At 48.4% G+C, this 27136-nt stretch overlaps 3 protein-coding genes across 3 annotated transcripts; 1 reads left to right on the forward strand and 2 right to left on the reverse strand.

The window, feature by feature from the left end:
• Window positions 1–3195: 3195 nt before the first annotated feature.
• On the reverse strand, window positions 3196–7803 carry LOC121328741 (mitochondrial intermembrane space import and assembly protein 40-A-like). Its single transcript, XM_041273753.1, has 3 exons — window positions 7634–7803; window positions 6537–6635; window positions 3196–5522 (listed from the first exon to the last, which is right to left on the reverse strand). Exons 1-3 carry the CDS (start codon window positions 7653–7655, stop codon window positions 5230–5232), a joined length of 414 nt encoding a protein of 137 aa, XP_041129687.1. The 5' UTR covers window positions 7656–7803; the 3' UTR covers window positions 3196–5229.
• Window positions 7804–9065: 1262 nt separating this feature from the next.
• Window positions 9066–17231, reverse strand: sec61a1 (SEC61 translocon subunit alpha 1). The gene is made up of 12 exons (XM_041273751.1): window positions 17105–17231; window positions 16005–16072; window positions 15493–15558; window positions 14156–14234; window positions 13759–13890; window positions 13401–13510; window positions 13068–13221; window positions 12580–12740; window positions 12073–12270; window positions 11327–11518; window positions 10702–10778; window positions 9066–10185 (listed from the first exon to the last, which is right to left on the reverse strand). Exons 1-12 carry the CDS (start codon window positions 17109–17111, stop codon window positions 9999–10001), a joined length of 1431 nt encoding a protein of 476 aa, XP_041129685.1. The 5' UTR covers window positions 17112–17231; the 3' UTR covers window positions 9066–9998.
• A 2284-nt stretch (window positions 17232–19515) lies between these two features.
• On the forward strand, window positions 19516–26514 carry LOC121328740 (WD repeat-containing protein 82). The gene is made up of 9 exons (XM_041273752.1): window positions 19516–19906; window positions 21105–21202; window positions 22478–22544; window positions 22740–22839; window positions 23176–23292; window positions 23430–23585; window positions 24115–24184; window positions 24584–24726; window positions 25044–26514. Exons 1-9 carry the CDS (start codon window positions 19746–19748, stop codon window positions 25071–25073), a joined length of 942 nt encoding a protein of 313 aa, XP_041129686.1. The 5' UTR covers window positions 19516–19745; the 3' UTR covers window positions 25074–26514.
• Window positions 26515–27136: the final 622 nt, after the last annotated feature.

The raw sequence follows: 27136 nt of genomic DNA on the forward strand, positions 1-27136 counted from the left end.
AATCATACCTCTCAGCATTCCATTCCCCTGCAAAACCCATTCTAAACGATGACATCACAATCATACCTCTCAGCATTCCATTCCCCTGCAAAACCCATTCTAAACGATGACATCACAATCATACCTCTCAGCATTCCATTCCCCTGCAAAACCCATTCTAAACGATGACATCACAATCATACCTCTCAGCATTCCATTCCCCTGCAAAACCCATTCTAAACGATGACATCACAATCATACCTCTCAGCATTCCATTCCCCTGCAAAACCCATTCTAAACGATGACATCACAATCATACCTCTCAGCATTCCATTCCCCTGCAAAACCCATTCTAAACGATGACATCACAATCATACCTCTCAGCATTCCATTCCCCTGCAAAACCCATTCTAAACGATGACATCACAATCATACCTCTCAGCATTCCATTCCCCTGCAAAACCCATTCTAAACGATGACATCACAATCATACCTCTCACCATTCCATTCCCCTGCAAAACCCATTCTAAACGATGACATCACAATCATACCTCTCAGCATTCCATTCCCCTGCAAAACCCATTCTAAACGATGACATCACAATCATACCTCTCAGCATTCCATTCCCCTGCAAAACCCATTCTAAACGATGACATCACAATCATACCTCTCAGCATTCCATTCCCCTGCAAAACCCATTCTAAACGATGACATCACAATCATACCTCTCAATTCCATTCCCCTGCAAAACCCATTCTAAACGATGACATCACAATCATACCTCTCAGCATTCCATTCCCCTGCAAAACCCATTCTAAACGATGACATCACAATCATACCTCTCAGCATTCCATTCCCCTGCAAAACCCATTCTAAACGATGACATCACAATCATACCTCTCAGCATTCCATTCCCCTGCAAAACCCATTCTAAACGATGACATCACAATCATACCTCTCAGCATTCCATTCCCCTGCAAAACCCATTCTAAACGATGACATCACAATCATACCTCTCAGCATTCCATTCCCCTGCAAAACCCATTCTAAACGATGACATCACAATCATACCTCTCAGCATTCCATTCCCCTGCAAAACCCATTCTAAACGATGACATCACAATCATACCTCTCAGCATTCCATTCCCCTGCAAAACCCATTCTAAACGATGACATCACAATCATACCTCTCAGCATTCCATTCCCCTGCAAAACCCATTCTAAACGATGACATCACAATCATACCTCTCAGCATTCCATTCCCCTGCAAAACCCATTCTAAACGATGACATCACAATCATACCTCTCAGCATTCCATTCCCCTGCAAAACCCATTCTAAACGATGACATCACAATCATACCTCTCAGCATTCCATTCCCCTGCAAAACCCATTCTAAACGATGACATCACAATCATACCTCTCAGCATTCCATTCCCCTGCAAAACCCATTCTAAACGATGACATCACAATCATACCTCTCAGCATTCCATTCCCCTGCAAAACCCATTCTAAACGATGACATCACAATCATACCTCTCAGCATTCCATTCCCCTGCAAAACCCATTCTAAACGATGACATCACAATCATACCTCTCAGCATTCCATTCCCCTGCAAAACCCATTCTAAACGATGACATCACAATCATACCTCTCAGCATTCCATTCCCCTGCAAAACCCATTCTAAACGATGACATCACAATCATACCTCTCAGCATTCCATTCCCCTGCAAAACCCATTCTAAACGATGACATCACAATCATACCTCGACCACTTCACGGTATTCTGTTCATCAACCCTGCCCCTTTTCAATGGGATTGACAATGGACAAAATAAAGGCGGGAAATGATTAGAAAACAAACACAGCTGGATTTGGACTGTGTGTATTAATAATAAAGCTGCATGTAACAGAGTTCTAGGACACTGCAAGTGCATGAGCATGTGTCAGTGCGTGTCTGTGTGCATGCATACCTGTGTCTCAGTGCGTGTCTGTGTGCGTGCGTGCATGTGTCAGTGCGTCTGTGTGCGTGCATGTGTCTCAGTGTGTGTCTCTCTCTAACACTGGTGTTGAAACAGGGCTCTTTACACAGACCACGAGACAGGGCCCTGTTCACTGACCTGTACCCATCTCTTTCAGGAATTTAGTTTTTTTTTTTGAAGGACTGTAAACAGTGCAATAGGTAAGAATTATAAAGCTGCCGCACCCTCAGCACCTCTGCTTCCAGCACCCTTGCTTGTGTGTGGGCTACAGCAGCACGCCTGTTCCTTTAATAGACCACAGCTTTCAGCCTCGTTCCGATCACTTCTACTAACGTTGATATTCCCAAACACAGAGGTTCATTCTCCTGTAACCCTGCAATGTATCTGTAGTAAACTTTCAGAAGCGCTATGGAACTGTAGGACCACAGCGTTCCCAATATTCCAGTCAGGTACTCCCCCCTCCGCAGGCTTCCTCCTCCCCAGAACATTAGCGTGATTCCCACCATATCATTATGCAGCCATTCCTTACATTTTGTAGCCAGTAGGTCTGCTTCGTCACTGCCAGCTTCCCCACCTAGACCTGCAATCCATCAGCAGAGCAGCCCTGTGATTACAGAATTCTTCTCATTTCTAAAGGTCTCTGCAGGTAGCCGTTCGAGAAAGACTGAGTGTGCACACATACCTGCATGGGCTATTGGGATTACTTGAGATGAAAGTGTATACAAAACATGTACCTTTCATTGTTATTATAGTTATTTTTGTCAACCCGCACCAAGTATGTAAACATCCTTAATATCCCTTAACTCTTTGACACGGTGTAGATTTCATGTATATATTTACATACACAAATTATAACGTGCAATCGATGCTGCAGCTCCTCTCCCTGCTGCTCAGAATGTGCAAGAGTATGAAGCAGGGGTGCCAAAGCTCACTCTTCCACTGCTGCTCTTTCTTCCAACCCTTTTCTAAATCGCTTAACTGAACTAATTAAACCGCCACCCACACCAGGATTCATGCTGTCACGTTACCTGTTAAACCTGGAGAGGCACGGCTCTCCAGGACTGGAATCGGACACCGCTGGTATAAAGCACGATTTCTGAATGACGACAGCACCCCCTGCTGACTGCATGCGCATTACAGACAATAAAAGCCCATGTGTGCCTGTCTGTCTGGCTGTCTGCATGCACGCTTCTCCACCCGAGCAAACAGAAACAAAACACAAGAGCCGCCGCAGTGAGGTAAGTAGATCTTTAATTTACACAGCGCTCAGAATCACTCGTTCAGCTCGATTAGTCTACACTGGGTGCTCTGCTCTGCATTGCTCCGAGGGGAAGCTGCAGGCTGTGAGAAGAGTTTGTCAAAAGCCACATGATGGCACAGACCGCTCTGTGGAGGACAGCAGAGAGGCACTGAAGAGGGGCACCAACAACACAATGATAAAGGAACACAAATCAAGAGCCTGTTCCCTCTGTCTCTGTTCCGCATGGTAATTCAGATAGAGTTTCTTCTGCAGTGCGTCTGCAAGGAAGGAGCTTTCCAGACAGCCATGTTCGACCAGGTTTAACAGGACAGAGTTACAGGGCAGAGGGTTCAGGGCAATTTTGGTTTGCATAAGGTAGCAACGTTTTTACACCAAAAAACATACTAGACATACAAACACACAGGACTGCAACACAGGGCTGAAAGACGCTTCCCAGGGTTAGCGACGGAAAAGCGCCTCATTCCAGAGCACTTCACTGAGGAGCTGGATTCTGTTGCAAGTGGGCGGCTGGTGAGGGATGGATTTACTGAACTTCTGCTTCAACGCCAGGCAGCTGGAAATGTTTTAAATCTAGAAATGATTAAAAGCCTCTTCTCCAACTGTCTTTCCCAGTAAACCTGCCCCACGGTATCGATTACAAACAAAATGAAGTAAACATGACACTGAAGATTTATAGAGCCCTAAAACTAGGACTGGAAAGAGGCTGCCCTGAGCGGGGCACTGCATGCGGACTGCACTCCCTACACATCAAGGCTCTTGTATCAGGAAAGGCTTTTAACTCCTGCACGATCAAACCTGCTTTCAAACTACACTGAAAGCAGCAGCAGCTTCAATCACCAAAAACAAAGAAGAGGAGCAAACGCTCCTGCATGCTGAACGGTCACACATCTCCTCGAGATACAGGTGGAAGCCTCTCTGTGCATCTGGGCTGGGAACAGTCACAGTGGGTACTGATCACTGTAGAGCAAGACTCCTTAAGAACTGCAAAACTAAACTAGAGCAACAGAAACAACACGGTGGGGGTGAGAGCAATGCCATTAAACAGGACCATGCTTTGCATAGCAATCATCTGGTCTAGTTTCTTAACAGTGCTAGCTCAGAATTCACTCCTTAGTGTTTTAATACTCTGTGTATATAAGAAAGCTTAGGAGGTCCCCGCTTAGAATCCCAGCTCAGCCGGACTCCCTGCGTGACCCTGAGCAGGTCACTGTACCTCCTTGTGCCCCGTCTTCCTGGTGAGACGTTGCTGGAAGTGACTCTGCAGCTCATGCATAGCTCACACACCCTAGTCTCCACAAGTCGCCTTGGTTAAAGGCATCTGCTAAATGAACTAATTATTACTACTTCTAACACACACAAACTGTCATTACTAAAACAAGTCACCCGGGAACAGCCCTTCAGCCCTGGATTGACGTCTGTCGTAAAAAACTAAACTTGACCTTCCCTTTAAGGTGCTATTGTTTACCTTGATTTCAAGAGGGTTTTTAACCAAGAGCATGTTGGTGGCAGAGTGGAATTAACTGAGGCATCGCTTTTAGAAGGAATTTCGTCTGTGTGCATCGTCTCAACCAGCAGAACCCAAACCCACAAACAGGCCAGGACTGGGTTTCAGCGCGCGCACACACACACACACACACACACACACACACACACACACAGTCTGCTGTATTAACCCTGTATTTAAAACAGCAGCAGTTACTAATTAGAACAGAAGATGATGCAGGGATGGAAAGAAGACTCCCACTGCACAGCAGTTTGATCCAGCACAGATCTGACATTGAATTGAATAGGACACACCTGAGCTTGTTACCTACACACTGGGGCATGTATTAAAACCTGGAATGGGTGAAACTGCTATGCAAACAGGAGTCTCATTCCCATCCCCTGCACATATTTAAATACATCCCAGAGCTCTGAACTTGTCAAACCCAGACCTCCAACAGGCACTGCCATCTGGAGCCCGCTCTCCGTGGCATTCTCTCCAGCCGCTGCCAGGGGGCGGGTCCACTAGCTGGAGGCGGGGGGCGTGTCGGGGGCGGGGCTGGGTGTGGGCTGCTCCTCCCCCTCTGCTACATTGCTGTGTTTGTCCTCCTCCTCCTCCTGGGGGTACAGCTCAGGATATCTCTGCATGCACTCCTGCATGGTGCGAAACTGCTCGATGCACTCGGAGCCCTTCACCTCCTCCTCGCTGTAGTGGAAGCAGGAGAAAGCAGCCTTGAACTGCTCCCCACACGGCCCGCTCGCCATGCCGCCCAGGCACGGGCAGTTCCAGTTCACTTCTCCGCTGGGCAGGATGAGTCCTTCAAAACAACAACAACAACAAATCAATCCACTGCAGAGCAGTTTGATCCATTCCTGGTTTCACCACGAGATTTAATAAGCCACACTTGTGTATACTTGATTTAGTATCTTAACAGCTTTCCCCTAGTATTTAAGATGCAAGGGTTTGACATTAAAAGAAGTAAACTTTAAATGAAGCCATCAGTGCTTGAAAAGGCACTTGTGTGATGACTGCATTCTTAGGGGCCTGAGTGCAAGCTATAAAACTTAATACCATTCTCCAAGAAGCGAACAGGCTGGGTTTCACCCCCAGTGTAAGTCTGAGCAAACAGGAGGACAGGAGCAGACAACACTGTGCTGTCAACGCAGACACACAAGAGGACAGGAGCAGACAACACTGTGCTGTCCACGCAGACACACAAGAGGACAGGAGCAGACGCCACTGTGCTGTCAATGCAGACACACAGAGTCCTCGCTTGATGACCTCACTGTTGATAGAGCCATCGCTTGATGACCTCACTGTTGAATAGAGCCCTCGCTTGATGACCTCACTGTTGAATAGAGCCCTCGCTTGATGACCTCACTGTTGAATAGAGCCCTCGCTTGATGACCTCACTGTTGAATAGAGCCCTCGCTTGATGACCTTACTGTTGAATAGAGCCCTCGCTTGCTGACATCACTGTTGACAGAGCCCTCGCTTGATGACCTCACTGTTGACAGAGCCCTCGCTTGATGACCTCACTGTTGAAAGAGCCCTCGCTTGATGACCTCACTCTTGACAGAGCCCTCGCTTGCTGACCTCACTGTTGAATAGAGCCCTCGCTTGCTGACCTCACTCTTGACAGAGCCCTCGCTTGATGACCTCACTGTTGACAGAGCCCTCGCTTGATGACCTCACTCTTGACAGAGCCCTCGCTTGATGACCTCACTGTTGAACAGAGCCCTCACATGATGACCTCACTGTTGACAGAGCCCTCGCTTGATGACCTCACTCTTGAAAGAGCCCTCGCTTGCTGACCTCACTGGTCGCTCACCTTGGTCCTCGTAGGGGTCGTTTGGATCCTCCGCTACCAGCTCCGCGCTGCTCGGTGTTTCGTGGTCCTCTTTGGTCACAAAAATAATCTTGTCTTTCCCTAGAATCAAGAGAAGAAACACCATGGGATGTACTGGATGAGGCACCAGCTGGACACACCCACACCCGCATCACTGCTCTCTGTGTTTCTACTGAAGTCCACAAACCCCTGTCCGCTGCTCTCAGTTGTGTTTTCTTAGTTCTGGGTGGTTTTCTGTGCCCTGTTTCAGTTCAAATGAAAGTCTGTCCTTGTCGAATGGCACCCAGCAAACAAACTAGCGCATTGTGTGTGTGGCAAACTGGTCTCTTACATGCAGTATCTTTTCCAAGATTAGAGTATCACAGTCAAGTGACGCCACCTAGTGGACAATAATGGAATACAACATATATACATACATGGTGAGTCCCTCTGTCTGGCTATAGTGTCTCAATGCTGGAATGCCTATCTGTAGGCACGCCTGTGTAAATGATTTGATTTATTAAAGATTTCTAGATTCACTTTCTCCCCAAGGTGAGCGTATCCTATTGTTACAAACACAGCCCCTCCCTCCTACCGGCAGAGTGTTCTGAAACCTGTCACGTTAAGGCTCTATTCGCGAGAATAACAATATATTTATCGCTGTTTTAAGTAATGAAATACAGTTTAATATCTATGAATTTTAGCAAAATTGTGTTTTCATAAGTTAACGGCCAAGTGAGCCAGCTCCTGGTTATTACTTTAAACACATTCTTTCCAATTCTAAATTGATGAGGATAATAATTATGAACGCTCAGTCACTGTACGGCTGGTACCAAGCTTCGCGGGGTACAGACACACTGTGCGCACAACTTGCACCCGAGTACGGACCGTGGAAATAATCTACTCCCCGTGATCGAGGACAGCAGCGTCCTCTCCCCTCACACAAACAGGGTGCAGTCAGCAAACACCGGCAGAAGGCAAGGAGCAGCATCACACAGCGGGGACGGCCACATCACTTCAGGACGGTCAGTCCCGACACTGCTCGGTGCTGCGGGGCACCCAGGCGTGCAAGACGCGTCGTACACAATAACAACTCTTACCCTGCTGTTTACAGTAAGACATGGCTGCTGATTTTTTGCCGTTTCCCCCCGACTCTCCCGAGCTGTATCTTAGGGCAGAATCACACCAGAGCAAACCGCCGGCAGCAAGGAAGAGCCACGCCGCGACCTCTAGCCCCTCACCCCGGACTGCCTCCGCGACGTCACCGCGCTTCACGCACGCACGCACGCTTCGAGATTGCGCCTGTAAGTTATTTCAATGCCGTGCTGAGCCGGGATAAATGAGTACCTCTAATCAAAGCATTTTACACTTCGGAGAAGCACTCTGCATTTAATCCAAACTGTACATGCATTACATAACTGAGACACCACTAAGATGGCGGGTAGCCTGTGCTGTTATTTTAACCTTGACAAAGTAAGAAAGGTTACAGCTGCAATTCTAAGAGATACCACAAGCCCGTTCTAGACTGTGTGTGCTATTGCATCTCAATAGCGAGTTTATTACACTTCCCCAAATAACACACACACAAATCTATATAATGTATTTCTTTATTGTTTCCTGCAAGAGCACTAAGGTGCTGGGCTGTGCCGGCTCTGTGCTTGCTCTTCTTTAGAGAGTCCCATAGCTGTGCATGTTTAATGCATCACTAACAGAACACAAACGAAGGAAACATGTTGCTTTACCTTCAAACATGTCCAGCCATCCCAGTCTGTGCCGGAAGCATTACAGCACCACACTCAAAACACACAATGAGAAAGGAAAACACACAGTGGGCTGGCTTTGGTTTTTTTTCCTTTTAGTTTTATTGAGAATATTCGTTATTCGCACAGAATGCACGTTGTTGATGTGGAGATCACTGCAGTTTGAAATGTATAAAGTCCTTCTTTCACACTGAGCAGGGATGCATGAAGTGGCATGTACACCGCTGTACAGAAACCCACGAGCTGTCCAGCAAAAAATAATAACAAAAACAAACCGTGGCCCGCAATCAGCCACCAAACCCCCATGCGTGCCTGGAAGCTCCTCTTACTGTGTTTAGCGGCAGTGTTGATTTTGCACAAACATACAATTATAAATTGCATTAAATTACAAAAAAAAATATAACCCCCCCCCCCCCCCCCCCCAAAAAAAAAAACAGCTACCTTTCTGCTTTGATACTGAACACTGAAAGCAAGTGTACAGGGTGTACATCCAGTTGTGCGAGTGCCAATGACCCTTGGGTAACATGTATGGTGTACAATAACTAAACTATTTCCAAGTGCAAAAAAACAAAAGCAACAACACTGGAACTGGGTTACCCTCTCCCGCTCCCCTCCTCCCACAGGCCTGGGAATGGCACCTCTGACAAAGGCCAGCAGTCCCTTCTCAATTCAGCCCATGTGGGCTTGCTCTTTCCTCCAGGGAACATTGATTATTTATTCTGGGGGGGGTGACCTAAATGTGCTCTCTCTCAAAAACTTTTGCACCGAAAGGTTATTTGATTTTGTTTTATTTCAGATCAACACACAGGAACATCATTCAAACGCATTACCTGAACAAGTGTTTAAAAAAAAAAAAATAGAAAAACACACCACACACAAATACGTTCCACCAGTTCCACCTCTGACTAGTTTCACAGACCCCAATCAGCACTAATCTGGAACTACCTGAGGTAACATTAGGCAGTCTAATACTAGTGCAAATTGGTGTCTGTTTTAACATCGATTATGTGCAATGGAGCAGCTCACGCAGTGTGATTAACGGCATTCAAATGCCGGCACACTGGTGATCAGACAGGTGGATTGCCGTTCCTATCAAACACTATGCCAGCATGCTTTTCAAATGTCTTTACAAACAGAAAACCTTTCCAAGGACCACAGAAGCCCGTTTCGTAAAGATCCAGCTTGTGAACATTTAACCGCATGCCTGCGCGCTCGAACAGTCAGGTCAGCAGGACGCTAAGGAGAAGCGACTTGTGATACTGTGAGAGTCGAGACCTGTGCTTTCAACCAGAATCAGAGTAAAAAAAACAAAAAAAAACACAAATATAAAAAGTTGAAAGTAGAGAATATGGCACGCAGTACCAACCTCTCTCAACGTGGGGAGAGACGTCCATGGAATAACTATCAGAACTGCTCAGCCTGTCAGAGGGGCAGCCAAGCTCCTTGTTTCTACACCTGGAAACCTGGACTGAAATGCAGCTTCCCCTGCCCCCATCAAGGGCTTGGGATGCAGGGGTGTCACTAGGAGTACAAATCGCAACAGCCACTGTACGTCTGTTTCACCACCCCAATAAGATTCGAGGGGGGGGAAATAAAACATTCTCCCCGTTTTGATAATGTAAGAAAATATTTATTAAAAGAAAAAAAAAAAAAAAAAGAAGAAAGAAATCGAAGTGTACGGGATCAACTTGTCGCTCTGTTGTGGTTAGAAAAGGAGGGCTCCCATGCTTCCAACTTCACTCTGTTCCTTGACGAATATTTCGAAATACTGGTAGATGATCGTGACGGCCAGCAGGATTCCCGTCCCTGATCCAATCGCACCCAGGAAATCAGCCATGACCGACAGCCCGCCGATACACAGCCCCCCAAACGCAGCTGCTGTGGGGATGTACCTGCGAGAGGGAGCGGCACACACACAACGTTATCCTCTTACAGGAACTACGAGAATAATTACAGTGCCGTCCTGCTGATCCGAACGAGACCTGACCCTGTTCAGAGTACTGACTGAAATCCATAACAGATGAGCACTGGCAGTGCTGGACTGGACACACAAACAAACTGCACCCGCTCCACCACAAAGACCTCGTCGACTGGAAGGCTCGCTCGAGGTCTTTAAAACCGACAACTACTTGTGGTTGAGACAATCGTCACTGAAATTATGAAGTTTCTTTTAGTATTTCTGATTGTAATCTGTACCACACTAAAAATGTCTTGTCCAGCGTTCACTTGAAAATGACATTTCACCATTAACTACTAAACACTCGAGGGATAAAAACTTATTTTTACTGTTTAATTCGATGGCACATTTTGACTAGACGCTCCTATCAGGGTCTTCAGTGATTGAAGACACACTTGCAAGCAGCCTTGATGCACCACCAGGTGCGTTACCATGAAGCTCCGCCCCTTACCTGTTCAATTCATGCACCATGGAGGTTTCTCTATGGCCTCTCATCACCATCTGCTGTTCTTTAAGCTGCTTTGCAACCTGCAATAAAATAACAAACCGGAAAACACATTCAACCGAGTCCTTCACTAGACACGCCTCTGTATCTAATACAGCCCCCTTCAATTCCTTTCAAAGCTGTTATCCAATAACCACATCTTCTCTACAGGAGGTTAGGTGTAGAATTCAAGTGTCCCACTCATTTGCTAACAGTGTCAGCAGTATTAAACCCCATTTCATCCACGTGCACAACGCAGACTCGTCTCTCCTGCTACAGTGGGGCTGCAACCACACTCAGGGGGAGGATTCATTCATTCACGAGTTAGATGAACTTACTCCCCTAGCTTAAAAGCAAGCAGTCTAGCCACACTAGGTGCAAGGTCCCACCTGTAACAGACTAGCTTATTTAAGACTAACATGAATCAACCTAAATCCCTCATGATATACTTGTTGTCCACATTATAATGGAGCTCAAAGCAAAGTGTGAATTACCAGTGAAGTTCATATAGATATAGTTTGTACACAGGCTGGCATGCCGCTGCGCAGGTGACCCAACAGCTTTTATAACAGGACAGGGGAACAGCACTTACATCCTTAGCAGAAGAGCCTGAGACTTCAATCCACGTCTTGGAGAAGAAAGCGCAGGAGCCCAGCATGAAGACGATGTAGACGAGCGTATGAACCGGGTCTTCCAGCACTGAGCCGAAGGACTCCGGGGGAGAGAGGTAGTAACACAGCCCGGCAACGGGGTAGGCACGCGCCGGACCGCCCGTCGAGGTGTCCTGCACAGGGGAAGCAGAACAGCACCTCAGAGTCAAATACAAACACCTGCAGCCAACCACTCCACAGCTACAGCTCTGCATCTACATACCTAGATCTATTACCAAGACACAGACTTACTGGCTTTAGTTTAAACCTATTATTATGTCCCATACTTTCTTAGATGCATCAACATTTTTTTATGAAGTCTTCCGTGAATGAATGGTTGTTATCATAGTCGTTTCATATTGGCTCCAATGTTAAATTTACTGAATAAACACAGGTAGTGCTGGTGGGTTTATTTAGTTTGAGAAGTTCTCTCCCTAGAACAGTGGCACTCGTTTGTTGCTCTTTCAGTCAAAGCTTGTTCCGTTTCATTGAACCCAGGTCTCCAATGACTACATTTTAAAAAGGACCCCACCAGACTAAGGTCCTGATGTGGAAAGGAACTGACTGAGCACAGGTAACAAGCCCAGGCGTGTCATCTTAAACCCCCGAGTGAAACCAGGAGTGGATCACAGCGCTGTGCAGCGGGAGTGCGATTCCCATCCCTGCTGTTGGCAAAGCGCTCACTTACCGACCAGGTCCCCAGCAGGTTGACCAGGAAGTTCCCGCTGAAGCGCGTGGACAGCATCTGTGAGATGACGTAGAGATTGGAGACGAGGGCGGACTGCAGGATGATGGGGATGTTAGAGGTGTAGAACAGCTTGATGGGGTAGGTGTTGTACTGGCCACGATAGCGGGCAGACTTGATGGGCAGGTCCACTCTGAAACCCTGAGCAAAGACACAGAGGAAACCACACTGAAACAGGGATGGGAACAATATTGCACAGCAGCCTGTGCACTACGTACATGGAAAAATAGTTCATGAAAAAGCATTTATTATTTTTTTCTGTTATAATTAAGACATTGTGTATCGGTACAGGTTTTGTGCTATAGGTGACGATTCCTGCATAAAATCAGAATTGCTTGAAAACCTCAAGACACAGCGATCCGTACCAATCCTGGACTACCCGAGGTTCTCCGGTGAAGAGTGCACATTGGAAAGCACTGGGCGCTCTCTCAGAGCCTGCAGGCCCCTCACCTGGAAGTATATGACCACAGCGAAGACGAACACGGTGGCGATCAGGTTGAGCAGGTTGGGCAGGTTCTGCCGGTAGAACGCCTCCCGCAGCGCGCGCACCTTGTCTGTACGCGTGGCCAGCAGGTGGAAGAGTGCGATGATGGCTCCTTCAAACTCCGTACCTGAAGGGAAGAACACAAACACTGTTACGCCTCCGATGCACTCATTCACAGCTGTTTCAGCCATTTCTGGCTTTACCGCGTGTCAAAGACACACCAGAGCTTGTTACCTACACACACTGGGGCTAATCAAGCTGCTATTAAAACCTGCAACGGGTCAAACTGCCAAGCCATCGGTGCCCTAGACACGTTCTACCATGCCATTGCTGTCAATGCCTGTTCCAAACCAGCACCCTGTTTCTACCAGGCCAGTGGCGCCCCGCGAGACCCATTAGCCCAGATATTACAGCAACACCCCACCCCTGGCCTGCGATTCACCAGGGGACACACCTCGGCCAGTGTTCACAGTCGTGGGGCTGAAGGCTTTCCACACAATGGTCTCGCAGATGTTGGTGGCAATGAAGAGAGAGATCCCAGAGCCCAGGCCATATCCCTTCTGCAGCAGCTCATCCAGCAGGAGGACAATCAGACCGGCAACAAACAGCTGGAAACGCAATCAAAACAAGCCTGTTAATCACCAGTGCAAACACAGCTGCATTATCAGAGAGCAGAGCCACGAAGCACAGCTTGCAGAGTCTTGCGCTCTCGCCCCTGCTTGTCTGATCCTCTTAGAAGCTTCGTGTTCCAGTGCTGATCTAGCGTTCTGAACCCTCACACTCTTACCTGAATGATGATAAGCAAGCAGATTCCAGCTCCCATTTCAGAGGGATCTCCGTACATCCCAGTCATCACATACACAATGGCCTGGCCGATCGTGATGATCATTCCAAACACTGAGGGGGCAAACACGGAGTGAGCAACGGGCATTACAACCGCGCGCCACCCCCCCCCCCCCCCGGACAAGCACTTAAAAAAAAAACACCACCACGAAATACATGCACTACAGGCATCGGCTTTCAGTGATCACACAGAGCGCGCACGGGTCTCTCCTACAAACTCTGCAATGGCAGGGTTCAATCCATTCGACTGCTTTAGATCACAAGCTCTGTAAACAGGTGATGCTGTCGGATGGTCTGCTTACATTTCTGAGCCCCGTTGAAAAGCGCTCTGTCTTTGGGTGTGTCGCCCACTTCGATGATTTTAGCACCGGCGAGGAGCTGCATGATGAGACCAGAGGTGACGATGGGGGAGATACCCAGCTCCATCAGAGTACCTGCAGGGAGAAAGGGATGCCATCAACTTCTGAGGAGCGCCCGACCATGCCAACTAGTCTGATTAGAACAAAATTCAACAGGGGTTTCGAGAATATCCACATGATAAAGAAAGCATGCGCTTGAACAACTATTAAAACAGTACAAACAATCTGAATGCAATGTAATTTCCATTTGATACAGAAAAGTCCCGTTCAGAGAAATGTTAGGCAGCTGTAACATCACAACACTGTCAGGGTCTTGAATACATTCCAATAACCTTGTTACCTCTGTTTGAAGCGAGGATCACTCTCATCCAATAGAAGGGATCTGCCGAGTCCGAGGACATGATTCCAAAGAGAGGAATCTGGGAAAAGAAACGAACGAGCGCTCTCAGGTGGGGTGTGATAATGAAACGAACGAGCGCTCTCAGGTGGGGTCTGATAATGAAACGAACGAGCGCTCTCAGGTGGGGTGTGATAATGAAAAGAACAAGCGCTCTCAGGTGGGGTCTGATAACCAGCATGAGGGGTCCGACAGAGCCTGCTCTTTCCTTTTGCAGGACTTCAAAACTTTCAATTAATACTGTGTTGTGATTTTATATTATTTTAATGCATGAACAGTTTTGAACAGCGTGCTCTCCCTGTACACTGTGCTTTGTGATGGTCAGCGTGCTCTCCCTGTACGCTGTGCTTTGTGATGGTCAGCGTGCTCTCCCTGTACGCTGTGCTTTGTGATGGTCAGCGTGCTCTCCCTGTACACTGTGCTTTGTGATGGTCAGCGTGCTCTCCCTGTACGCTGTGCTTTGTGATGGTCAGCGTGCTCTCCCTGTACGCTGTGCTTTGTGATGGTCAGTGTGCTCTCCCTGTACGCTGTGCTTTGTGATGGTCAGCGTGCTCTCCCTGTACGCTGTGCTTTGTGATGGTCAGTGTGCTCTCCCTGTACGCTGTGCTTTGTGATGGTCAGTGTGCTCTCCCTGTACACTGTGCTTTGTGATGGTCAGTGTGCTCTCCCTGTACGCTGTGCTTTGTGATGGTCAGCGTGCTCTCCCTGTACGCTGTGCTTTGTGATGGTCAGCGTGCTCTCCCTGTACACTGTGCTTTGTGATGGTCAGCGTGCTCTCCCTGTACGCTGTGCTTTGTGATGGTCAGCGTGCTCTCCCTGTACGCTGTGCTTTGTGATGGTCAGCGTGCTCTCCCTGTACGCTGTGCTTTGTGATGGTCAGTGTGCTCTCCCTGTACGCTGTGCTTTGTGATGGTCAGCTGCTCTCCCTGTACGCTGTGCTTTGTGATGTGCTCTCCCTGTACGCTGTGCTTTGTGATGGTCAGCGTGCTCTCCCTGTACACTGTGCTTTGTGATGGTCAGCGTGCTCTCCCTGTACGCTGTGCTTTGTGATGGTCAGCGTGCTCTCCCTGTACGCTGTGCTTTGTGATGGTCAGCGTGCTCTCCCTGTACGCTGTGCTTTGTGATGGTCAGCGTGCTCTCCCTGTACGCTGTGCTTTGTGATGGTCAGCGTGCTCTCCCTGTACGCTGTGCTTTGTGATGGTCAGCGTGCTCTCCCTGTACACTGTGCTTTGTGATGGTCAGTGTGCTCTCCCTGTACACTATATTAATTTTTGTCTTACCTGGCAGCACACCAAGAAGATGAAAAGGGTGATGGCTGTCCATAGCACCTTCTCCCTGAATTGAATCTAAAGTTTAAAAACAAACACACAGCGGTTTATTCATGTGAAAGGGCTGAGTTTGGTACAAAATGATATATTAACATGAATAAGAGTGGATCCCACACACAGACTGCTTTTAACTGTGACAACCAGATTTGAAAAGACAGGTGATGAACACACTGCAGCGCATCACTCTGGTAGTAAAACCAGGAACGGTTGAAACTGCTGTGCAATGGGAATCTTCTTGCCACCCATATAAACTGCATCCTGTGGGTGCAGTGCTGAATTCAACTTGAGCATACACGCGTATCACTGCTGTGCATGTAAATACCATACACTTAGGGGACGTTTACCAGGGATGTAAACTTTAACAGAAGCAGCCAATCGCACCCCTAGACCGCCATGCAGGCGACAGGTTGCAGCAGTCAAGCTGGACTCGTCATGCAAACGTGTACAGTAAAGAAGTTGCATACCTTCCTTTCCGGCTTTTGGATTTCCGGCAGAACAGCACAGAAGGGCTTAATTACTTCCAAAAATTTTACTGAAAACAAAAAAAAGCGTCGTTACAAACGTGTAGAAGCTGGCAATCCATCGTCACTTTAAACTAACTGATTGCAACACGCATACCAATTACCCAGCAGATAGAGAGAGAGAGAGAGAGAGAGATAGCTAGGCAGAGCAGACGTGGCATTCGCTGATCTGACCACAGCAACACTCTCAGCAATGCATTACAGTACAGGCATTATTATACAGTATCGATCGAGGAACGGGCGCGCTTTCCTGAAACAAGATCCGGAACATTACAATCATACACTGAACCGCGCTTCTAATTAGCAGAGTTCATAAATGAAACAGGAACGTTTGCGCCGGCGAAAAAAAAGCTTTCCATACGTAATAGCAACAGGGGTTATATAATAAGAAACGGGGAAATCTGCACGTCGGGGGTTTCGAAACCCGAAAGATTAAAATCACACCAAGTCACGCAAAGCTGCAATGAAATCACCAGCAACTAACTACCTATCACCACTAACGGCAGTGCATCGTCATCACTGAGAGGACAGCCGCAGCAGCCCGTCAATAGAAAATCAAACAGCACCGCACGGTTAATAACTCTCGACATGCGAATTATCACTCCGAGTGAATAACAAAGACAACACACAGCGAGCTCTGCAAATGACAGGGCGCTGGCTTGGGTACGAGGCGAGGCTGCAGCGACGCATATTACCCGTCTCAGTCTCCAACACACATTGCGCTATGGGGAAGTGTTCAAGCAACGACAACAGTAAAACTGGACCTGAACTGGGCATTATTACTGCGCCTGTAGACGTGCCCTCGACTCACAATGACAAGCGATCTGAACAGTATCCTTTAACACCGGCCATTATTCATGATAGCAAGATATATAACGAGGAGATCAATTATATTTTAAAAACAAAACTCATTGCACACAGTTCGGAAGCAGCAGTATTAAGATGGCCTCCACAAAACGGGTTCAGACCTCACTCAAAATGACATTTCATCCCATCCCCCGGGATTAAAAATGCGGTTATATTTCAGGAGGCTGGGTACTTACTCCCCATGTTGTTTGCTGGTCCCAGTTAGTGAAATGAAACTGCTTCTCGTCTCCCCTGGTCCGGGCGGATCACTGCTCTCCACACACGCCGCACAGAAAAGAGCTTTGCCTGGGACACGTCACCGATCCAGAGCCCGCACCGCGTCAGCGCAAACAGAACCGCAGCGGCGCGTCCCATTGGCTAGCGAGCGATCGCAGCTCCTCCAGAGCCTGCACCGCGTCAGCGCAAACAGAACCGCAGCGGCGCGTCCCATTGGCTAGCGAGCGATCGCAGCTCCTCCAGAGCCCGCACCGCGTCAGCGCAAACAGAACCGCAGCGGCGCGTCCCATTGGCTAGCGAGCGATCGCAGCTCCTCCAGAGCCCGCACCGCGTCAGCGCAAACAGAACCGCAGCGGCGCGTCCCATTGGCTAGCGAGCGATCGCAGCTCCTCCAGAGCCCGCACCGCGTCAGCGCAAACAGAACCGCAGCGGCGCGTCCCATTGGCTAGCGAGCGATCGCAGCTCCTCCAGAGCCTGCACCGCGTCAGCGCAAACAGAACCGCAGCGGCGCGTCCCATTGGCTAGCGAGCGATCGCAGCTCCTCCAGAGCCCGCACCGCGTCAGCGCAAACAGAACCGCAGCGGCGCGTCCCATTGGCTAGCGAGCGATCGCAGCTCCTCCAGAGCCCGCACCGCGTCAGCGCAAACAGAACCGCAGCGGCGCGTCCCATTGGCTAGCGAGCGATCGCAGCTCCTCCAGAGCCCGCACCGCGTCAGCGCAAACAGAACCGCAGCGGCGCGTCCCATTGGCTAGCGAGCGATCGCAGCTCCTCCAGAGCCCGCACCGCGTCAGCGCAAACAGAACCGCAGCGGCGCGTCCCATTGGCTAGCGAGCGATCGCAGCTCCTCCAGAGCCCGCACCGCGTCAGCGCAAACAGAACCGCAGCGGCGCGTCCCATTGGCTAGCGAGCGATCGCAGCTCCTCCAGAGCCCGCACCGCGTCAGCGCAAACAGAACCGCAGCGGCGCGTCCCATTGGCTAGCGAGCGATCGCAGCTCCTCCAGAGCCTGCACCGCGTCAGCGCAAACAGAACCGCAGCGGCGCGTCCCATTGGCTAGCGAGCGATCGCAGCTCCTCCAGAGCCCGCACCGCGTCAGCGCAAACAGAACCGCAGCGGCGCGTCCCATTGGCTAGCGAGCGATCGCAGCTCCTCCAGAGCCTGCACCGCGTCAGCGCAAACAGAACCGCAGCGGCGCGTCCCATTGGCTAGCGAGCGATCGCAGCTCCTCCAGAGCCCGCACCGCGTCAGCGCAAACAGAACCGCAGCGGCGCGTCCCATTGGCTAGCGAGCGATCGCAGCTCCTCCAGAGCCCGCACCGCGTCAGCGCAAACAGAACCGCAGCGGCGCGTCCCATTGGCTAGCGAGCGATCGCAGCTCCTCCAGAGCCCGCACCGCGTCAGCGCAAACAGAACCGCAGCGGCGCGTCCCATTGGCTAGCGAGCGATCGCAGCTCCTCCAGAGCCCGCACCGCGTCAGCGCAAACAGAACCGCAGCGGCGCGTCCCATTGGCTAGCGAGCGATCGCAGCTCCTCCAGAGCCCGCACCGCGTCAGCGCAAACAGAACCGCAGCGGCGCGTCCCATTGGCTAGCGAGCGATCGCAGCTCCTCCAGAGCCCGCACCGCGTCAGCGCAAACAGAACCGCAGCGGCGCGTCCCATTGGCTAGCGAGCGATCGCAGCTCCTCCAGAGCCTGCACCGCGTCAGCGCAAACAGAACCGCAGCGGCGCGTCCCATTGGCTAGCGAGCGAGGACGAGTCACAAATGCAATCGGCATTCCAAATATTCTGCACAGTGTTACAAAAAAATGACAATGCGCGGTACACCAGCTTCACATGAGTATTCATTCGTGTGTTTATGTATTTATTACAGTTGTCAAAAGTGTACAGTTTCCACATTTTCTGTGATTGGAGTCCTGCGACACACATTCAGTACAAATACAATAGTGACCAGTGATCGGGGCGGATTATGAACAGCAGGTCTTTGCACTCGGGGATTTAAAGGGAAGAACAGAACGCGATCTGAATGCGTCCGGGTGAATCTGTAGAGGCGATTTCCTGGCGTGAAAAAGAAACTCCAGACGATGCGTTCAAATTCACAATAAAGCATGAATAAATATGATTTAGATTTTTAGTTTTTCGTTTACAGTTTGTACTTTTTTTTTTTTTTTTAGTAAGCACACATAATTTGGTCGTTTTAATTATAAAACAAAGCACAGCAACACGATACACTTCACAATGTATTGCATTTAACGGGTTTCGGTGAATTATTCACATTACAGACTCTGTTCAACGATATTAAACCTCTCCATGCGCGCCGCCGCCGCCGCCGCCGCGCCCGCACTGCCCGTGCGCGCTCTCCGACACACCGGGAGCGCGCACGGCGCGAGGCGGGGCTTCCCTTGGGTTCTCCGCTCTCGAGACGGGTCTCGGCGGGTTCTCCTCGCGTGATTTGAAAGAATCGAGTTTGACTTTAGAAAAAAAAAAACATAATAATACAATCCGCGCAATAATCCATAATAATACAATCCGCGCAATAATCCATAATAATACAATCCGCGCAATAATCCCGCGTCGCGTTGAGTTGCACCGCGGACAGCCGGCAATGAAGCTGACGGATAACGTGCTGCGGAGTTTCCGCGTAGCCAAGGTCTTCAGGGAGAACTCGGAGAAAATCAACTGTTTTGATTTCAGCTCGAACGGGGAGACGGTGATTTCCAGCAGCGACGATGACTCGATCGTCCTGTACGACTGCCAGGAGGGGAAGTGAGCGCAAGTTATATACTCTTACCTGCAGTGTTGATAATGCAATCGCCTGCATGCTGGAACAATAATGCAATCGCCTGCATGCTGGAACAATAATGCAATCGCCTGCATGCTGGAATAATAATAATGCAATCGCCTGCATGCTGGAATAATAATAATGCAATCGCCTGCATGCTCGCAGCGGGGGCAGGGAGGGGGTATCGTGTTCATCCCCGCGACTGAGGCCTGCTGCGGACACTCGAGCCCCGGGCTCGAGTGCGCTGCACCGCGGCTTGCCACGCCATTGTGAACTGGGGTTGAAAAAAACGGGTCACTTCATCATTAGAGCGTCCCCCGCGTAGAGTGGTTCGAGTAATCACGCAAGGGCTCCTGAAATCAAACCGGGCATCCCACCTTGTTTTACCATGCCGCTGTACCCCGTCCCTCTCATTAGTATTAGAACTGACATGCTTGCCGCGGTCCTATACTTCTGTATTTAATGCCACATTAACTGCGATGGAAAGTCAGTGCGCCTCGTATTATATAGGTTAATTGTAAACAGAACCATGCAGTGATCTGCTAGGTTGCGGTGCTGCTCTGGTAATGAGCGCATATGGATACCGAGTATTTTAAAACAACACTTTATCTTGGTAAATAAACCAGTGTTTCGTTGTTGCTTTGTTAAAATAACATGGTATTTTTTGCTGTGTAAACAGCTGTTGGTTTGCGGCACGCTGCTTTGTTTTTAGTATAATTGCAGTACAGATGTTGAGTGTATAACTGCGACCATGCCGATGGTTTGTAATGCGCCCAGTATATTAACAGCACCGATTCTCTCGATATTGTGTCTGAATTGAGGACTCCCTGCCATTCAGATGGGACTGAAAGAGGCACTAGGTGGTTGGTTTGATGCATTGTGGTGCCCTCCTGGTTTTACTTGGCGCTCAGTAAGACACACCTGAGAGTTACCAATAGACCAGCTAGTCAAGCTCCTAGTAAAACCTGGAACTGCAAAAGCTGCGGTCAGTCTTGTTTACATCCCCGACTGGTCTCTGTTATTTGATAATTTAACAAACGACAACCCTAACCCTGCCAATGATGAAGGACTCCTCTTAATTTGAATGTTGAGGGCTGGGCTGTGTCTCGGACGTTAGGGAGGGTTTTGCGATCGCCCCAGCCTCGCTCTGCTCACTCGGTTTCCTCTGCTTTGTTCCCTAAGGCCAAAGCGTACTCTGTACAGTAAGAAGTACGGCGTGGACCTGATCAGATACACGCATGCAGCCAACACTGTGGTCTACAGCTCAAACAAAGTGGACGGTAAGTTTCTGTTGCACGTGTTTTGCAGAGGCTGTCACCTCCTGGAATAAGCTTTCCTGCCACTCCAGTCACTGTAGCGTTGCAGCAGACCTGCTCGATAACACGGGCCAGTCTCCACGCTCAACCTTTTGTTTGTAACGAATAAAAAAAAAGTTGTGTATTGACAGCGATACGAACGCTTGGTGCTTCTAATGAGTTGCACAGTCCCACAGAGCCAACACAAAACAACATAAAGTGTGGGAGACAGTGTGGTCCAGTGGTTAAAGTCCAGGGCTTGTCACCAGAAGGTCACCGGTTCAAATCCCACCCCTGCCACTGACTGACTCACTGTGTGTGACCCTGAGCAAGTCACTTCACCTCCTTGTGCTCCGTCCTGTGGATGAGATGTTAAATCAGTGTCCTATTGGAAGTGACTCAGTTCAGCGCACAGTTCACAGCCTGCCTCTGTAAAGCGCTTTGTGATGGTGGTGAAAGGTGCTGTATAAAAATAAAGATATTATATTATTATTATTATGAAACTGGGTGTCCTATTTTGGGTGAGGTTCTACATGAAAAGCACATTATGACTAGAACTCTCATTAAGGGAGTTTATTGTCTCTGCAGGTTATATATATAACAGTGAAAACCCCACAAGGTTATGCACATCACCAGGTTCTGTTTTTACAACATCATCAGTCGCGTTTGCACCCACACCCTCCACTGTTGCTCTATTGGTCCCTGTTGAGCTGTTTGACTGGCACAGGATTCCCCAGTGTAAGGGCCAGCAGGAGCAGGCTGCCCAGCGCTGCTGAGCCTGTCCCGGGCTGAGGTAGTTGTTTGTACAGTTTGAGGGTCAGTGATTCCACCCGGTAATGGAGGTAACTGTACAGGCCACTGCCTTGCCTGGGGCAGAGCGCTTCGTCCAGAGACAGCGGCCCCTTGCGTTTTCAGGACAGAGGTAAGACCGGAGCCCGGGCTGCAGGGAACGCAGGTGTGGAAACACTTTGAACTTGAACCAGTCTGCTGTGTTCAGGAGATGGAAAGTGACCGCACAAAGACATTTTCAACTAATTAGTCCAAGTTACTGACATAGAAGCAGGCAGTCGTGCATCCTGGGCAATTGAGTTAACCATATCATTGGAATGAAATTCTAATCTGACCTTTACACTGATGAATTAAAATCTGAAGTGTGTGCAGCCAGTTCTGGTTTAATTGTCCATCGACCTCGGCCGTGATTTCTGTGTCCTTTAATGTGCCGTCTGGTTCCTGACTTGTCCTTTCTCTCTTCCCCATTAGACACCATTCGGTATCTGTCACTTCATGATAACAAGTATATTCGCTACTTCCCGGGACACAGTAAGAGGTAAGCAGAACTACATTTCATTTTAAATAAGATGAACAGTGTACCTCTCTTGCCATGTTGAGCCAAAAGGATCAGGAAGGGTGTGGCTTAAAAGTCTTGGGGTGTGTATCGTGAATATCGTCATGTGTGTTTCAAACAAGCTAACAGGAACGCGAGTAATTAATCCTGCTGGCTTTGATTGCTTGCTTTCTTCAGAGTGGTGGCCTTGTCCATGTCTCCTGTGGATGACACCTTCATAACCGGGTCCCTGGATAAAACCATCCGCCTCTGGGACCTGCGCTCCCCAAACTGTCAGGTAGGGCTCGAGGCAGGTTAGGAGTACCAAGGGACAGTTACTCCACACCCATTCTGATTAAGGACATCGTCATTTTGCCGTTGTGCAGATTGTGAAACACTTGATTATATTCAGGGATGGAAATACGACTCCCATTGCACAGCAGTTTGATCCATTTCTGGTTTTACTATTTTTAGTAAGACACACCTGAGCTTGTTACCTGAACACTGGGACTAATGAGGCTGGTAGTAAAACCTGGAGTGGGTGAAACTGCTCAGCAGTAGGAGTCTTGTTGTTTCTTAAATGACTGTGGACCAGTAGGCTGTGTGCTGAGTTTCCTGTCCTGTCTTTTCCCAGGGCTTGATGCACCTGCAGGGGAAACCTGTCTGTTCCTTTGACCCTGAGGGACTCATCTTCGCAGCTGGTGTGAACTCTGAGATTGTGACGCTGTATGACCTGCGGTCATTCGACAAGGTAGCGTGATGGGTTTGTGCTGCTGTGATAGCTGTGCAGTGGAGTCAGTGCACCGGGAGTGGACACACCTTCATGTGTGTGTGGATGAGGTCTTGGTTACAGTGCTGCATGTGAACTCTCCCCTCTGCTGTCCGCAGGGTCCCTTTGCTACCTTCAAGATGCTGCACGACAGGACGTGCGAGTGGACCGGGCTCAAGTTCAGTAACGACGGGAAGCTGATCCTGGTCTCCACCAACGGGGGCACCCTGCGACTCCTCGATGCATTCAAGGGGGTTGTGCTGCACTCCTTCGTGGTGAGCGCTCTACAGGGGTTACTGCACCACAAGCATCATGGTGCATGCTTTATATGAGATCAAATAATACTTACTGATGGACAATACTGTTAAAAAAAATACATTTACGAAAATAGAAAGTAAACTGTAAGAGGAAGGAGCAGCTGGTATTCATACTGTCTTTAAATAACATCGTTGAATTTCAAGGACCGTTCAGTGGACTGCAAGCAGCTGTTTGTTCCTGTATGACAAAGGAAACAAAGCACAGAGACACAATGAATCGCACAGCGCTAGCTCTCTGCATACTGGCTCGTATTTCTGGGTTACCTTTATAGTCCAGATTTAAATGTTTGTTCTTTTTTTTTTTTTTTTTTTAACAAAAGCTTATTGCTAAATCATATAACAGGTTAAAAAAGGTTATTCAGCATGGATTGTGTAATCAAAAAGATACGGGGTCTGACAGCTGATCACTAGCAAATGGTGAAGGTGTGGATCATTCCCAGGTGTTAGGCCAAGGCTTTTGTAATGAATTTCTGTTTCATTTCCACAGGGCTACAATAACAGTAAAGGTGTGACGTTGGAGGCTTCATTCACTCCGGACTCCCAGTTTATCATGATCGGTAAGTACTGAAAACGAGGAAGTGCGCTTTTAGAACAGACGATGCAACATCTCATTCTATTCCATGATTGTAGAGGTTACTGCCTCCTCAGGCCGTGCCCTGTATTAAATATAATGCATAGAAATGCAACCTGCAGTGTCTCCGCATTGCCAGAGCTCAGTTAATGGCATTTGTTATTGAGGGCTAAATAGAAGAGCTTGCCAAATTCTGCCGAAATCATAGGGATCAAAAACTGGGCATTTCTGGGATCACAGTGCAGAAGGACTGGCGTAGAACATTTTCTGTGTAAAACCAGTGAGCCGTTCGTGTGTCAGTAAGCCAGCCGGCAGCCTGCTTGTTTGCAGACAGTGCAGGAAGCCCAGGGGTGCTGGTGAATCCCAGACTCTTGTTTCTCCACAGGCTCCGAGGACGGGAAGGTCCACGTGTGGAGTGCGGAGAGCGGAATGAAGGTGGCCGTGCTGGATGGGAAGCACACCGGCCCTGTCACCTGTCTGCAGTTCAACCCCAAATTCATGACCTTCGCCAGCGGCTGCTCAAACATGGTGAGCTCGCTGCTACGAGAATAGGAGTCTTCAAAAAAAAAATCTGATTCCACAATTCTGGGTGTTCTGTCCAGAAAATTATATAGATAAATAGATAGATAGGTAGCTGTATAGTTCTACTGTGAAAGTATTGACGTTAACATTTTACAACCAGTTTTGTTAATTGAGATTTTTTTTTTTCCCCAAAACCCCGTTTTGAAAGTCCCACGAAGATCTGCACATTGTATCCCAAGTGTCCATTCACCAGGTCCAGCTTGGTCCTGCTGTTCATTGTTATGAGGCTAACATTGATTACCTGCTCTGTTTTTTCTCCCCAGGCTTTTTGGTTGCCCACAATAGATGACTGACGTGGAAGCTGCAGTGCTGCCTCATAGACTCTTCTCTGTAAATAGGATATTTTTTTATTTGATGGAAGAATCTGCACGGATCTCTGTTTTCCTGGGAGCCGGGGCCAGTGGAGGCAGAGTGTATTTGGCTTGCCCTTGTCTCAAGCTACACAGGGCTGCCTTTCTGGGCTTCGTTGTATTTCGTTTAACCTTGGCATTCTGACCTGGACGACTGAAGGCAGCAGAGCAGCTGTTGAAATGCTCCCCGTTGGTCTAACCTGTAGAGGGGGGGCTTCTCTCATTCAGCTGTAAATAAAATGGTCAGGAGTTCGGGGAGAGGGGCGGGTGGGGGAGGGATTTATGTTTTATTATGTAACTATTAAAATAAGTGTTCCTTTTTCTAAACATCTGTCGTGTTGGCGGTGTTGCGTGCGTCGCTCTTACCATGCACTGCTTCACTGCAACTAAAGCTAATCATAGTCCTCATCGTCATAATAAGAGGCAGCCTGCATTTTCTATCTGGCAAACTGCTCAACTGTGGAGCCCTTTGGGTTTTTTTTGCTATGATGCTTTCATCAGTTGTGTTTTGCAAAATAGTCCAGCCTGCATCCGAGAGTTTACTGACTGCAACTACCAAATGTACAGAAAATGACTATCTGGAAACTCTTTGCCCAGCACTGCATTGTGTACATTACGTCTGTCTTCGCTGGCATGAAAAAGCCCTTAATTCCAGCAGATATCATATATGATGCTGAAGTAATGGGGCCTTGCAGCTTTGGCTGTTTCTCTTAAGTTGCTGAAATTCACTGTCAGAGTACTGGGTATTTTAAAAACAAGTCAAGGGTGATTTGAAACACACACGGTTTGAGGTGCCAGCAAGGACCAGGTTTAAAACCACTATTGCAGCTCGTTTACCATTACTTGTGTGCTGGACTGGAGGCTTGCTTGTCTTGATGCACTTTGCTCTGTAAGAAGTGGGTATGTTGTGGGCTGCTGAAGTATCGAGTCACTTGCAGACTGAATTGATATGAAGACCTTCACTGTTTTGGGGCACTGCTGCTCCATGGTCCTGTAATGGGTTAGCTACTGTACAATAGGCAGTTTGTTTCTAGAAGGGCACACAGAATTCAGCTCAGATGAAGAGTCATTGTACATAGATAATGAAATTCTGTTACACAGTGCATGCAAACATCAAATTATTTAAAACTGTTCTTTTAATCCTGGTATCTCCCAATGGCTTCCCAGGGCTTCATTTTACACTGTGGGCAAAATGCCCGAGCCACTTATTAACCAGAGTGGGCAGTTAGCCTACATTTTGCCCACAGTGAACAGTCCTGTGTTGCCTCTTTCAGCTGATGTTTCTGTGACACATTCAGTAACCACGTACATACAGTAGTAAAATGTTCTTATTTTAGCTGCATTACTTCTTACATTCCATATTCTATAAATAACTCGAAGGTAATGCACGTGTGTGTGTGTGGGGGGGGGGGGGGGGGGGGGGGGGGGGGGTTCTTTGCTGAACCTGTCAATGTTACACTAGCCTGGGTTGCTGTATTAAGGAAGCAGCTCTAAACAGTTGAGAAGCTTGAAGGAATCATCCCCCTAATAATACATGCCCTTAAACCTGTGTATTAAAAGATTGAAACCATGATCTGGAAATAGATGTTTAATGAGCCCAATGGGAATTCAATTCAGAGGCACATTAACAAAGAAGAAAGTAGTATTTTACAAATGTCTACTGAAACTCTTCTTTGTGTGTGTCTGTGTGTGTGTGTATATATACACACACACACACACACACTAATGTGTTATTTTTAATAGAGAGCGAGCTGTACCGTATATTGAAGGGTTTACATTATGTACCTGCAGTACGGTTCTTTTGCGTTGAAAGCCCATTAGATACTTTACAGAGGGTCCATTTAACACACGCTGGACCGGGTCCATTTAACACACGCTGGACCGGTTCCATTTAACACACGCTGGGCCGGTTCCATTTAACACACGCTGGGCCGGTTCCATTTAACACACGCTGGGCCGGCTCCATTTAACACACGCTGGACCGGTTCCATTTAACACACGCTGGA

Source organism: Polyodon spathula, chromosome 16 (genome assembly GCF_017654505.1).
Source record: "Polyodon spathula isolate WHYD16114869_AA chromosome 16, ASM1765450v1, whole genome shotgun sequence".
Lineage (NCBI taxonomy): Eukaryota > Metazoa > Chordata > Actinopteri > Acipenseriformes > Polyodontidae > Polyodon > Polyodon spathula.

Excerpts from the sequence above, each read along its gene's own strand:
- LOC121328741 (XM_041273753.1), bottom strand. The coding sequence starts at position 7,655 with ATGTCTTACTGTAAACAGCAGG. Across the intron at positions 6,636-7,633 it reads GTCTTACTGTAAACAGCAGG|GGAAAGACAAGATTATTTTT; the intron begins GTAAGAGTTGTT and ends TCTTGATTCTAG. Across the intron at positions 5,523-6,536 it reads CGACCCCTACGAGGACCAAG|GACTCATCCTGCCCAGCGGA; the intron begins GTGAGCGACCAG and ends GTTGTTTTGAAG.
- sec61a1 (XM_041273751.1), bottom strand. Across the intron at positions 14,235-15,492 it reads TCTTCTTGGTGTGCTGCCAG|ATTCCTCTCTTTGGAATCAT; the intron begins GTAAGACAAAAA and ends TTCTTTTCCCAG. Across the intron at positions 10,779-11,326 it reads CAGGCTCTTCTGCTAAGGAT|GTTGCAAAGCAGCTTAAAGA; the intron begins GTAAGTGCTGTT and ends ATTTTATTGCAG.
- LOC121328740 (XM_041273752.1), top strand. The coding sequence starts at position 19,746 with ATGAAGCTGACGGATAACGTGCTGCGGAGTTTCCGCGTAGCCAAGGTC. Across the intron at positions 19,907-21,104 it reads TACGACTGCCAGGAGGGGAA|GCCAAAGCGTACTCTGTACA; the intron begins GTGAGCGCAAGT and ends TTGTTCCCTAAG. Across the intron at positions 23,293-23,429 it reads ACCTGCGGTCATTCGACAAG|GGTCCCTTTGCTACCTTCAA; the intron begins GTAGCGTGATGG and ends TGCTGTCCGCAG.